This window comes from Copadichromis virginalis, linkage group LG7 (genome assembly GCF_057382275.1).
Source record: "Copadichromis virginalis isolate Kocher_CV1m ecotype Utaka linkage group LG7, C_Virginalis_male_GT1.1, whole genome shotgun sequence".
In the NCBI taxonomy this organism is placed as follows: Eukaryota; Metazoa; Chordata; class Actinopteri; order Cichliformes; family Cichlidae; genus Copadichromis; species Copadichromis virginalis.
This window is the reverse complement of record NC_140624.1, coordinates 44,106,560-44,120,534: the sequence shown is the minus strand read 5'-3', so window position 1 is coordinate 44,120,534 and position 13,975 is coordinate 44,106,560. Positions and strand designations below refer to the sequence as shown.

Here is a 13,975-nt window from a genome sequence, read left to right as displayed (position 1 = left end):
TATCTTTATATTGTTGTTACAACCAAAAAAGATGTTTTGGTTATCAACCTACATACAGCGCTATATTAAAGAAGGGAAAAAGCAGTGCACCGTAGTTAGTCAGACCTTAGTTTGTCATAAAGCCCGTCTTGCTTTATTGGTCATCTGCAGAGCAATGATTCAATACTTTTGCAATGTCAGACAGGAACTACAAACACACCTTCAGGGAATAGCATAGAAAGTTTATTGTTGAGTCATAGCAAACGACAACGTGCAAACTGTCATACATGTGACCCTAATGAGAGATTTGCGTATAAATCGTGATTATAGTTAAGTACTGATTTTGCCAGGGAGTAGTAGTAGTGTAAACAATGTTCTCTTTTAGGCACAAAACAAACACACACACTCAAAAAAAGAAATTGAACACAAAAGATTTTGTCAGCAAAAAATAGTGACTGAAATAGCAAAAACATCTATATTATAGTGAAACTGTGTGCAACGTTGGATAGAAAAATAACATTTAGTCATATGTGCTCTAAAAATTCATAGGCCAAAAGGAAAACAATGTGGGGTTGTTGTTTTTTATTATTAAAAATGCTTCAATAAAGTTATAAAATGCCACAGAAGTTAAACTGGGGAAAAAACTAAATCAGTCTAAGTGCTTCAAAAGTTTTTGTGTGTTTGTCAGTGTCACTACCACAAAGCTTCATATTCCGGTTTCAGCAATGTAAATCAGTATAATTTATATTAACATATTTATGACAGTACTGGAATTAAATGAAATAATATTGTATTAGACATTCACAACAGGAAGAAAGCCATCCTGTCATTGTTGGGTTAATACTGATTGGATCACAAGGAGGACACACATGTATATATACACTAGGGCTGCCACAAACGATTATTTTGATAGTCGACTAGTCACCGATTATTTTTGCGATCAGTCGACTAATCAGATCATCATCCACTGGACGTAAAACGTACAGCTTATTGCACCAGCATGAGTCTGCTCTTATATAACTATCATTAGCTTACAGCTTTAAGTGTTTAAGGTATGTGGTAACTAAAAATAAAGACAAGATGGTAGTTTATTAAATTTTAATGAAATTTGCAGATCGTTTCAGTGCAGTTTAATAAACTCCTTGCTATCTAAAATATAACAGGACACCGGAGTATATTCTCGAGCATCTCACACTTCTGATAATCAGCTGTCTGCTTGACGTTTATTCAGATGTGTAAAAACTATAACTTTAATCTCAGACAAACTGATTTACTCAGGAACAAATAAAATACTAAAAAAAAAAAAAGCCAAACAACAACATTTTTAAGTTATCTAAGTGACTTATATATGTTTAACCTGAGTGGCGAAAGACGGCGGTGGGTTTGAAAACGATTTGCGGGGAGTCTGGGATTCTCACGGGCTCTAGTGAGCCTTGAACCCCGGCTAACACTGGAGCTGGTGGGTAACAGACGTCTCCGAAAACGTCGGAGCGCTTTTGAAAATATGAGATGTCTTGATAAACTGAGCAGATATGTGAGGTTTACATAGTTACATTCTTGCCTGAAAATATGTTAAACGTTTATTTTGTGGCCCAAAAAGAATAATAAGAGTACTATTAAAACTAACTAGCTGCCGCCATTGTTGGAAACTGAGCTGGGCTGCGCTATGAATTCTGGGACAGAGCTTCTTCTTCTTCTTCAGGGTTTTGAAACGATATTTTGAAAAACAAGTTATGGGTACATATTTGCATAACTTTTTAGGTATATGTACAAGTAGCGGTAATTACAAGTACGAAACATGTACTGTGCTTCATAAATGAGTAACAAATGTAGTACATAATAACCTACAGCACACCATCTTTCTCTTCTTCTTGTGCACTAAAACCACCAAAGTCCTCTCCTCCAGTGTCGGATACGAACAGGCTCAGGATGGCTTCGTCATCCACTCTCCGCTTCTCTCCTTTGTTGTCACTTTCAAAACCAAACAAATCCTCGTTGTCAGTGTCAGAGTCGAACACCCTCAGAAGGGCCGTGGCAGCGTCCTCCTCTCCATCATGCAGCAGTCCAGCCCTTCGAAATCCGTTGGTGATCATGGATGTTTTCACACTTTTCCACGCTGTCAGAATCTACTGGTGGAGTTGAGCATAACTTGCTTTTCGCAAGTTTACCGCCGCTCATCATCCACGCCTCCAACTGAACACATAGCGCTACTTTGAAGTTTGTTTTTCCCGCTACTTCGTACGGCACTACGTTGCCTGGCAGACGGACATGTGACCAACATACCACTCTTGAACCCCGATCCTTCCGCCAGGCAACGTAGTGCCGTACAACAGCGGAACAAACAAAACAAATCCGCTTACGATATCACAAAAATCATGGACAATCCATAGAAAAGCCGCACCTGACTAAAAGCCGCAGGGTTCAAAGCTTGTGCAAAAAGTAGCGGCTTATAGCCCGACAATTACGGTACTCATTCCTGCGTCTTTTGGGATCTTACAAAGCTTCAAACGACGCATCGACTATTAAATTAGTCGTGACTAGTCGACTAATCGTGGCAGCCCTAATATACACTGTAGATTACTGAGCTTGGCTACAACACAGAACATCATTTTAAAATGAACAAGACCACATCGCCATAGCATCTGAAGCCAAAAGGCTGAAAGACAAGCCCAAAGTAATCTGCACTTCGAACAGGCTGCACTACTAGCCTGACTTTTTACATCCACTTCATTATAACATACAACCAACCTGGCTTCTTAATACTGTTTTTTCTTGCTTTTTAAAACTAACTCTGACTCCCAAACTAGTCTGGGAATCTAGTAACTGTTCAAGCTCTAGCCAGTTGCCTTGTAGATAGACACAACGTCTTTTATATTCAGAAACGCAGCAACAGCTCACACATATATGGCCACTTTGCAGTACAGTGTTTTTCCCACTTCCAGGATGTTTGATTAATTCAAAGCTGGGTTATTTAAGGGGGTTAACTAACCCCGTGTTAATCCAATTCAAAAATCCCATAGTTAGGAGTTAAAATAAAAACAAGCTCAATTTAAGATTGACTGGAAAATCTGGATTCCAGCATCATTACAACTTGAAATGAAGACATTATCCTCCAAACCCAGCAACAAACACAACAAAAAGACAGTTTTTACCACTTTCTTACAACCATGAATGCGAAAGTAGATTAAAATATGAAAACCACTGTATTAGTGTTACTTGAGAATTAATGGGTGAACCCCTTGAATTGTATTGCAACCAAGGCAATCTTCCTCTTTCCACGTTCTGTTTGCTGTTACGATGAGAGCAGGGGCTGTCGTTCGGCAGCAGTGCTCTGAAAAAGAAAAATATAAAAAAATATATATATAAAATGCAAATATATTACAATTTAAAGTACTGAGAGAGGAACTGTGATGCTGCATGAGTAAGTCAGGAAAGGCAGTGAAGTATGTGAGGGTTGTTCAGGACATGCATGTAAGGAGTAGATGGAAGAGATCCTGGAGTGGTGGAAATATGCAACGGAGAGAAGAGGGATTTAAATTCACAGAGGACAAAATGCATGTGTATGAATGAGACAGATGCATATAGATCGATAAAGATGCAAGAAGTAGAGCTAATTAGGGGGAATGGGTTTAAGGTAAGTTAGAGAGGCGAGGCTGAGATGATTTGGACATTTAAAGGGGAAGGGTAGTGGAGATATTGGACAAAGGATTCTGAAGATGGAGCTGCCAGGCAGGAGGAAAAGAGGGAAACCTCACACAAGGATATAATGGAGGAGGGACATGCAGAGGATTGGTGTGACAGGAGAGAATGCTAAGGATAAGGTCAGATGGAGGCAGATGATCCAAATACCTAAATATCTGATCAGACAATGGCCTGTATTTGTATAGCGCTTTACTTGTCCCTAAGGACCCCAAAGCGCTTTACACATTCACACAATCACACGGCAGCAATTGATTAGCTGCTGATGCTGCTCATGTTCAAACTGAACATCAAAAGGGGGGCAAAAGTTGATTCGAGTGACTTTGAACATTGCATGATTGTTGGTGCCAGTGGGGCTGGGCTGGGCATTTCAGAAAAATATCCAGTAAGCAGCAGTTCTCTGGGTGCACGTGGCTTGTTGATGCCAGAGGATTGCCAAAAAAATGGCCAGACTGCTGCTAGCTCATAGGAAGGCAACAGTATCTGCTCTGAATAGTCTTAAAATCTACTACAATATTTGAATTAGGGCTGCCCCAAACGATTATTTTGATAGTCGACTAGTCACCGATTATTTTTGCTATTAGTCGACAATCAGATCATGCATCCATTGGACGTAAAGCTTATTGCACCAGCATGCATGTTTAAGGTATGTGCTAACTAACAAGAAAGACAAGATGATAGTTTATTAAATTTTAATGAAATTTGCAGATTGTTTTGGTGAAATTTTAATAAACTCAGCCGTCTGCTCCTTGCTATCTAAAATATAACAGGACACCGGAGTAAACTCTCTACCATTTCACACTTCTGATAATCAGCTGTCTGCTTGATGTTTATTCAGCTGTCTAAAAACTATAACTTTAATCTCAGCCAAACCGATTTACTCAGGAACAAATAAAATACTAAAGTAAGCCAAACAATAACATTTTTAAGTTATCTAAGTGACTTATATATCATGTTTAACCTGAGTAGCGAAAGACTGTGGTGGATTTGAAAACGATTTGCCGGGAGTCCGCTGTTCCCACGGGCTCTAGTGAGCCTTGCCCCCGCCTAGCTAACACTGGAGCTGGTGGGTAACAGACATCTTTGAAAACGTGGGAGCGCTTTTGAAAATATGTGGTGTCTTGATAAACTGAGCCGATATTTGAGGTTTACACAGCTACATTCTCGCCTGAAAATATGTTAAACGTTTATTTTGTGACCCAGAAAGAATAATAAGAGTAATATTAAAACCAACTAGCTGCCGCCATTGTTGACAACTGAGCAGGGCCGCGCTACGAATTCTGGGACAGAGCTACTTCTTCTTCTTCGGGGTTTAACGGCAGCTGGCATCCTTGTACATGCAGTGCTGCCATCTTCTGTTTCAGTCCGTTATTACACTCTTAAATCCTGCTACTTATTCCTGCGTCTTTTGGGATCTTACAAAGCTTCAAACGACGCGTCGACTATTAAATTAGTCGTCGACGATTCTGATAGTCGACGTAATCGTGACTAGTTGACTAATCGTGGCAGCCCTAATTTGAATAGACTCACCCATTAACTTATTTCAGTTAATTCGTTTTTTTTAGTTGTAGTTTGTAGTTCTTTAGAGTGGAGCGCAGCATGGCATTAATTAAACAGGTTCGATTTGTATTTTCTAAGTTATTTTTCTTGAGCATTTATAGGGCTTTTGGGGCATGCTGTGGACTAATCTAAGGTGCTTCATAATGAAAAATAAATCAATTTATTTGAACTATTTTTTAGATTATTTTAAATTGACCACACACACCATCATAAATCTGAATGAAAAAAATTGAGCCATCCTGTATGTGCAAGCACTTGGCAGAACCAGGCTCAGGCCATCTGTCCCAACATAATGACATCACACAGTTGCTTATTGCACAAGCTCACCTCGGGGACTTTCTGTTGACACACCAAGAACATGAAGATTCCTCCCACAATGATGGCTAGGCCAATCAGCATGAAGGGAATGTTCTCCACAACGTTCTGCTGAACACCAATCGCCTTTAGCTTCTTGGCTGCTGTGTCATCAATGGTGGCGCTCTGTTAAGACGGTAAGAGAAAATATTGTGTTATAGCACATAAGAACACAAACACAGCCCCTACAAAAGTAAATGGTACATTTACGGCCCTTTCATTTACCGTCTGTTCATCTTGGTGTTCAAGTTTATGAAGAAACTGAGACCATAAGAATTCTATAAACAAGTAATATTAAATTTACTAATTAGTGATTTATATTAGATTAGTCTTCTGTAGCTTTGATTCTGTGGAATCATAGTATCTACCTCTGTATTTTTCTTTTTTTGCCTCCACACAAGTTAGATTTACTAATTTCTAGTCTGTCTGAGCAGGATTACACAATGCTTTAATACATAAAAGAGAAAAACACGAGGTACATACTGAAAACAAAAATGCCTCCTTTAACTACAGGGTACTCAAGGGAGTCTTTTCCCTTTGAATCATTTGTATTTAACTGAGAGTTATAACAGAAAATGTATATAAACCAGAGCTGTGGTGTGTGTGTGTGTACGGGTATTAACATCATTGTGGGGACCAAAAATTGGAAGTTTACTTTACTTGTGGGGACCGACAGCCCTTGTGGGGACCAAAATCCCGGTCCCCACGAGTTTGAAGGCATTTTTGAGACTCAAAATGTGGTTTTAGTGTCAGGGTTACAATTAGGTTATGGTTAGGTTTAGGCTAAGGGTCAGAGTTAGGCATTCATTTTTGATGGTTAGGATTAGGGTAAGTTGCTAGGGAAACCACACGTACGTGTGTGTGTGTGTGTGTGTGTGTGTGTGTGTGTGTGTGTGTGTGGGAGAGTGAGTGAGAGAAAGAGAGAGTTTGTACCTCATTCAGATAAGCCACAGGGAAGACTACTGTCCTTACATTTCCCGTTTGACTGAAAGAGAATGACATGATAATCTTTAACTATGATGTAATGAAAAATAGCAACTTGGAAAACACAATATAATATACTTGTGTAATATAAATATACTTATACAATGTCTTCCCGGGCATGTTCTGTAAATTCATACTATCTGTATAATAATAATAATAATAATAATAATAATAATAATGGATTGGATTTATATAGCGCTTTTCAAGGCACCCAAAGCGCTTTACAATTCCACTATTCATTCACTCTCACATTCACACACTGGTGGAGGCAGCTACAGTTGTAGCCACAGCTGCCCTGGGGTAGATTGACAGAAGTGAGGCTGCCATATCGTGCCATCGGCCCCTCTGGCCAACACCAGTAGGCGGTAGGGTAAAGTGTCTTGCCCAAGGACACAACGACCAGGACAGAGAGCCCGGGGATCGAACCGGCGACCTTCTGGTTACAGATACGCTTCCCAACCCCCTGAGCCCCATAAATAAAGCTTGATTACGTATTAATCTCACACCATAAATTATGTGGAGAGTTACATAATTTATTTTTGGACTTCAAGCTCTGTCTCTAGCACCTTTAATTTGAAACGGAATAACAGATATAACATAAAAGTGCCATATCTGGGCTTGTTGGCATCAAAAGAACTGCACAAACTTTCCTTTCAAAGTTCAATATTGCACAAAAGAGCCGACGCTTGGCTAGGGATTCAATTTGATAAGATTTTACTGATATCAGCCCCAACATCAGTTCTGTTTATAAGTTGGATTCTATATTTACTCCCTTAGGCCCCAGAGACAGGGGGCAGCCTCTCTCTGACCAAAGTATTCACCATTGTGAGTGCTTTTGCTGCTAGCAGATAGCAGCAGTTGCCTGTAGTTTGCACTCGTGTGCAAAACACTCACCAAATACTTGCTAAGTGGTAGTGAAATTAGAAACAGTGTGAGTTAGCGCGGTTAGCTCATCTACGCGTTAGTACCGTATAGCCCGGGGCGATCCGCGCTAACTCGCAAACTGAGATTTGCCACGTTATTGCAGTTATGGTGTTAACGTCATTTTAACAAGATTAACGCTGGCAGCACTACTTTAAAGTAAAAGCTTCACCTTTTGAAACATGCTGGTGTGTTGCAGTAAGGCACAACCTTTACTTGTCTAAAGATTTTGCAATCTAGTTCACAGCAACCACGAGCAACCTCCAGGAACTGCTCGTCATCCAAGCAGGAAAAACACATTTTTCCCTAATGACCAGAGACTGGTTTCTAAGCCTCAGTTACTGGGGGGTTATGAGCATTTGTTCCATGGGAAAAAAGTAGATTTGAACAGTTTTTTACCAACAGCATAAATACTTTTATTATCTGAGTTTAACTACAGTGAAGAAAGAGAGTATAAAGAGGTTTTCTTCACTGACTGGCATCATTTTCTTTGTAATGCACAACACTGTGGTTGTTGCATTCACAAAAGTAAGTGTGGACTGTGTAGCACCCATTCGAGACTACAGTACCTACAGTTAGCTTACTTGAAGTTAAGAGTTTTCTGTCATTCCGAGTCATAAATAAAGTGACTGTGCAAATGAAAATGAGAATAAAAATCTATTAGAATGATACAAAAGTTCATGTTGCGGCTGCAGTGATGCGGACGCTGTACCGATCCATCGTGGTGAAGAGAGAGCTGAGCATAAAAGGGAAACTCCTCCTTCCTGGTCCATCTACGTCCCCACCTTCTCCTATGGTCACAAGTTTTAGGTAGTGACTGAAAGAACGAGGCCGTAAATACAAGCAGCAGAAATTTGCTTTCTCCAAAGGGTGGCTGCCCTCTCCCTTAGACATAGTGTGAGGAGTTCGGCCATCCAAGAGGGGCTCAGAGTAGAGCTGCTACTCCCCCACACTGGAAGGAGGCAGTTGAGGTGTTTCGGGCATCTGACAAAGACCCCCCCCTGGGTGAGGTGTTCATGGCATGTCCGGACCCAGTACACGCTGGAGAGATTAGATCTCTCAGTTGGCCTGGAAACGCCTTGGTTTTACCCCAAATAAGCTGGAGGAGGTAGCCAGGGAGAGGGAGGTCTAGCCTTCTCTGCTTAGGCTCCTGCCCCCATGACCTGGCGCCAGATAAGCGGAAGAAAATGGATGGATTAGTTTGCCAAAAATAAAGAGGTATATTCTAAAAGCAGAAGGCATGCACAGGACAGATCCAAAATAGCCTGGTGGACAGAAGAGCACAAATCTTGTAGATGAAAGCAAAATGATTTGCATGGGAAAGAAAGGCCCCTTCATGACTCTATGGCAAATTACAAATATTCTCCAGGATGTAGGCCAATGTGTTTCCTTGTACATAAAAAAAAGCCAAACCTCATAACCAGAGCCAATTATCTACTGATGTCAGTACGTTTAAGAGACATTGTTAACATTATTCAGTATAATAAATTCTGGCCACTAATGTTGTCTTGAGGGCTCCAACCTTATACATTTCAAAATATTGATGTAAACCTACTCACATTAAAGCTGACTTGCCACTTTAATATAGCTTTTGTTATTTTATCTTATTTCAAATAAAAATAAAAATAACAGTAATATGTAACTATCTAAACACATACAGTCTCATTATCTTGCTGCTAGTTCCTTCTGAATTCAGATAAACACGTAACAAGTGAGCCAGGTCTGTGCAAAAGTCCACCCATAATGATGATGGTGGCATTATTGCTTTACAATTAGCTTACTGGCAGCCCTTCACAGACATGGGTACTCATGCAGCTATTGTGGCTTCACTCTTCATACTAATACAGTGAAAGTGAAATTCATGAAAAATCAGGTTATTCAGCTGCTTGAACTGATGGAAAGAGCTGCTGATTACCTGAAGGTGGGAATTTGCTCTACATAGACGTTAATCTGGAGTCGCTTGGCTGTTTGGAGAACCACTCCTGTCAGCTGTAAAACACAAATTCATTTTGTTAGGGACACAGAGAATGTGGGAAAAACTCCTGTCACTCCTGATGTATGAACACGTATACCTAAACACCTAAATAATTGTTTTCTGCCCACACTGTATTATGGCCATAATCTTTATAGTAACATGTTGACATTATTTGTAAACCAACAAACCACTGGATAGAAAAACACAGAACTATGCAAAGGTTTTTAGTTAGGTACAGCAGATTTTCCATCCATTACATAATACCATCAGGGAGGCATGTGCTCTGGCCCAGATTCCTCATGCAGCTTGAGAATGACCTCAAACATACAGCTGGAGTGATAAAAAGGTAACTTCAGTGAAAAGAAAAGAAATAAACTGAGTTAATCTGAGATTATGTGAAAAAACGGAAGACGGTGAGACATGGCAGCTGTCAAATAAACCTAATTGGGAGTTTAGTCGTTTCTTTCTTCAGTTTTCTGCATTTTGAAAAACTTAAAAGAGAGAAAAAAATCTCAGGATGTATCATGTATTTATCTAAAGTTACCCCAAACTGTTTGCATAGTACTGCCTGTAGTTTTAATATCTTTACTGTAGGCAAAAATAACTTCACAGCTCTGGGCAAGCAGGGAAGACGGCTGAGGGCATCACAACTCAGCAGTTATGATAAAATTCACAGGACTTTGATCAATCTTAATGATATCATGCCGTGGCAGAGTGATCAAGGAGGATAAACACAAAAAAATGGTAGCTTGTTTATTGGATTCAATACTTTTGTAACTGTAAAACCACCACTTTATATGTGGATGTGTGAAATAATTAAGTGTACTTTTGTACGAAAGCGTGAGAGCGACTGTAAGAAGGAGTTCTGTGTTAGACTGGTCAGACTGGTGTACAAAGAGCATCTTAAGAGTGGCGTAGCAGTAAAGACAAGCAGAGGTACACCAATCTGCAAAATATCGCATCTGCAAATTGTGAACAAAAATCCGAAAAATACTGCACAATGTAAAAATGCTAAGACTTCAAGTATCTCAGCATCTAATAACATGATCAAAAGACTCAGAAAATCTGGAGAAATCTCTTTGGTGTAACAAAAAAAGAAGAAAAAAAAAGTATTTTCTCTTAAATTTTGAAAACATGGTCGCTGCATCCTCCAGATTCAAGTGGAGAGGGATCATCTGGCTTGTAAATTAGTGTTCAGTTCAGAAGCCTGCATCTCTGATGGTATGGGAGTGCATCAGTGCCCATGGAAGCCATATATAAAGCTATACACAGGCTTTACATTAACATATGCTCTAATCTTGTCTGGGAAGAACTGCCATATTTCTTCAAGACAATGCTAAACTCCATACTGCATCTATCACAACAGCTGTAAACCCACTGAAAACATCTGGAGCATCATGAAGAAGAAGAATGCTTTCTGTCTTTTACTGTGAATGTAATACAGTTTATTTATTTTTGGGAATTGCACTTTTTTTAAACTTTTAACTATTACAGAATCATTCATCGTTTTTTTCTGTTTTCTCTGAAAGTGTATCATGTAAAATTTGTAAAAATAAATAAATAAATAAAATCAGAAAATTAGATCATATAGCAATTGTTAATTTTTGGCTGCTGTGGCATAAATCTTTCATTGGATGGTGGTCTAATACATTTGTTAAGCACTACACAGTATGTTCAGCTACACGTTGTGCTGCTGGAGGTGTTTTTTTCAGTCTGTCTCTCGCTATCAAGACTTTACTACAAGTTCAACCAGGTAATTAGAGTATTATTATCATGATAAGAGCAGTTAGAGCTTATCTTTCGTGACAGCCCCGTACCACGTACCTCTGATTTAATTTTTAACCACTATTTTAAACAGAAGCTCAACTATTGGCTAGTCATGACAAAAAAAAAAGCTGAGACACTACTCCATCTAGTGTTGAAGATTTAATACTATATAAATCATAATTGTATTAGACAAAATATGTATTATAAATTGAAGAGAGATTCACAACAACACGAGAACGAATTAAACATTTAAGCTTTAAAGTTGTGATTCCTACCGGATTGATATCAATGGCAGTCTGGTGCTCTTCCTTGTTTGGCGTCATTCCGAATACATCCTGAGCAAATTTCTCATCTGCCTGGTAGAAGTGTGGTGAAGACATTATGATAGGAGCCCCTAAACAGCAGAAAAAACATTACAGAAGATATTAACAAAGCAGGGACAACATCTTACTTGACCTGAGGAAAATATGCCATGTGTAAAATATACCTGTAAATGTAAAACATCAATATTCTAATAATGCTATGGCTTGTAATAAACACAGCGTACACTTGTCAGGGACACTGCTAAAGTAGGCCCCAGAAATGACAGTCAGTGAATTAATTTCAGGGAGTCTTTTGCTAAGTGTTGACTCCATATTCTTTACAGTGCAATGAGGAATTGATACAAGTTATTACTCAGCACTAACAACCATAGTTTGTTTGCTTTAAATCAGATGCACCAGAGCACATCACAACAAACCACAAGAGAACTTTCACTTCACTTATTCTACCATGTCTGAGGAGCCAGAAAGTAAATATGGGAACAAGTTCTCGTGCTTTCGACTAGTGGATGCGTTTGTAATGGAGACGGTCTCTGGCTAGCAAGCATTACTCCTTTTGTGTGTGTGTGTGTGTGTGTGTGTGTGTGTGTGTGTGTGTGGGGGGGGGGGGGGGGGGGACGACACACGCCTGACAAAAGGCGCGGTTAGCTGAAACTTGGTACAAACTGATACAACTCGGTCAGATCATGTTTTTGCCGCAAATAAACATTTCCAGAGTTCATTGGTTGAGTTATTTTGTTTTAAACACAATTGAAACACAATTTCTTTGTTCTCACCTGTCCACACAAATCACACCATGGGGGAAAGAAATGAGTCTGAACTAATGTAACTTAAAAAGCAGCATATCAAAGATCATTTGGCTATGTTTAACACAGTAAAACATTGTCTTACCTTCTTTACATACAGACACATTCAGCAGGCCAGACCCCAGGCAATTACCAGCAGGCACACAAAAGCCTGCGTTGTCTGGGTTCACAGTCAGATTGGCGAACACTGAGCTGGGAGGAACAAATCGATACCCAGTGATCCCCTTCACTGTCACATCCTCCTCATACACTGTGTACAGAGACCTTAGAAAGAGAGTTACATGCTTGTTAATCTCTGGATGCACTGCGTTACTGGACAATGACACATGGTTTGAATTCATGAGCTCAGCGATAAACTGATTTACAGAAAACCTGCATTGAACAAACTGGTTATACCAGTTTTTCAACGGTTGTGTTGACACCTCTTATTAACCAAGCTGTTAGATGACCTGTAAATGTGACTTCTGTTTCTAATATATTAACAATCACAGAGGACTGACATTTGTTGTTTTAAGCAGCATTAAATAGGCTGTGGCCTCATTTAGGAGGCTAACACTGACCAGCCTTGAAACCAGCCAAGCTAAATTAGGATCCTTAATCCAATATTCAGACCAGGGAAAGGCTCAGGAAGGCTGTGGGGGGAGCCATTTCACTAGCTCAAGCCAAGAGGGAAAATACAGCAAATGCTGCATGAGTCAGCAGAATATGGCTTGAAACTGAACTGGAATAACCTTCATATGAAACTACAAAAGTCCAGATGCTCAGCTGAAAAACACATTCAGCTACAATGACTAAAATAGAAACAAACATTTACAATGAATGTTTTATACATTTCTAAATTCAAATAGTTTAAATTTACATTTAAGTTTTTTGGGTTTTTTTTTTAAATACACAACCTTTTAAATTCAAGTGACGTATTAAATGTGTCTTTCTTCAATAAAGATTACATTTTGAGTCGCACGGCTTCAATCCAAATTTGAAGGTTTTGGAGGTTGGCCTCAACATTACTGAAGCAGTGTGGGATCGTCTTGACAGAGAATGGAACAAAAGGCAACCGGCATCCAAAGAAGAGCTTTGCATGTCTTTCAAAAAGCTTGGAGAACTTTTCCTGAAGACTACTTCAAGAAATTACAAGGCTGTGTTCAAGAATAAAGGTGGTCATACCACCATGTGTTTCATTAAATTACTGCAATTATTTCCCAATTTACTAGCACACCAGTAAGAGATGAGGGGTGGCTCAACACTTTTGCACAGTACTGTATATGCAATCAAAAGATTGCATCTTTCACTGGTACAGCTTTTCTGCTCTACTCACCTGCACAGGTCAGACGAGAAAATGTAGAGCATATCATTCTTGGTGATTACAGGATGGAAGCCTGTTCCAATGGTTCCATTAATCATGTTGCACTCATCAGACGTCCACCAATTCAAGGAGCTGCACAGATATTCAAAATGTTACAAAGTTCGAAGGTTTAAAAATGTTTCAGACATTTAGCACGCCCAGCTAAAAGCCATGGAAAGCCATTTGCTGGGCAAAGAGGACTGGATATATTTGTAGGTTAGGAAGCACACTATAAAATAAGGGTGTTTCCCAAAACTGCTGCTCAAGG

The 13,975-nt window shown here is 39.5% G+C and overlaps 1 protein-coding gene across 1 annotated transcript in view; it reads right to left on the bottom strand.

The window, feature by feature from the left end:
• Positions 1 to 200: 200 nt before the first annotated feature.
• scarb2c (scavenger receptor class B, member 2c) overlaps positions 201 to 13,975 on the bottom strand; it is a 22,388-nt gene continuing 8,613 nt past the window's right edge. The window contains exons 6-12 of the mRNA XM_085463558.1: positions 13,681 to 13,800; positions 12,451 to 12,629; positions 11,515 to 11,633; positions 9,413 to 9,486; positions 6,526 to 6,577; positions 5,566 to 5,718; positions 201 to 3,310 (exon numbers count right to left, since the gene is read on the bottom strand). Coding sequence (XP_085319684.1) covers positions 3,272 to 3,310; positions 5,566 to 5,718; positions 6,526 to 6,577; positions 9,413 to 9,486; positions 11,515 to 11,633; positions 12,451 to 12,629; positions 13,681 to 13,800 — 736 coding nt within the window. The 3' untranslated portion in view covers positions 201 to 3,271. The remainder of the gene's footprint in view (positions 3,311 to 5,565; positions 5,719 to 6,525; positions 6,578 to 9,412; positions 9,487 to 11,514; positions 11,634 to 12,450; positions 12,630 to 13,680; positions 13,801 to 13,975) is intronic.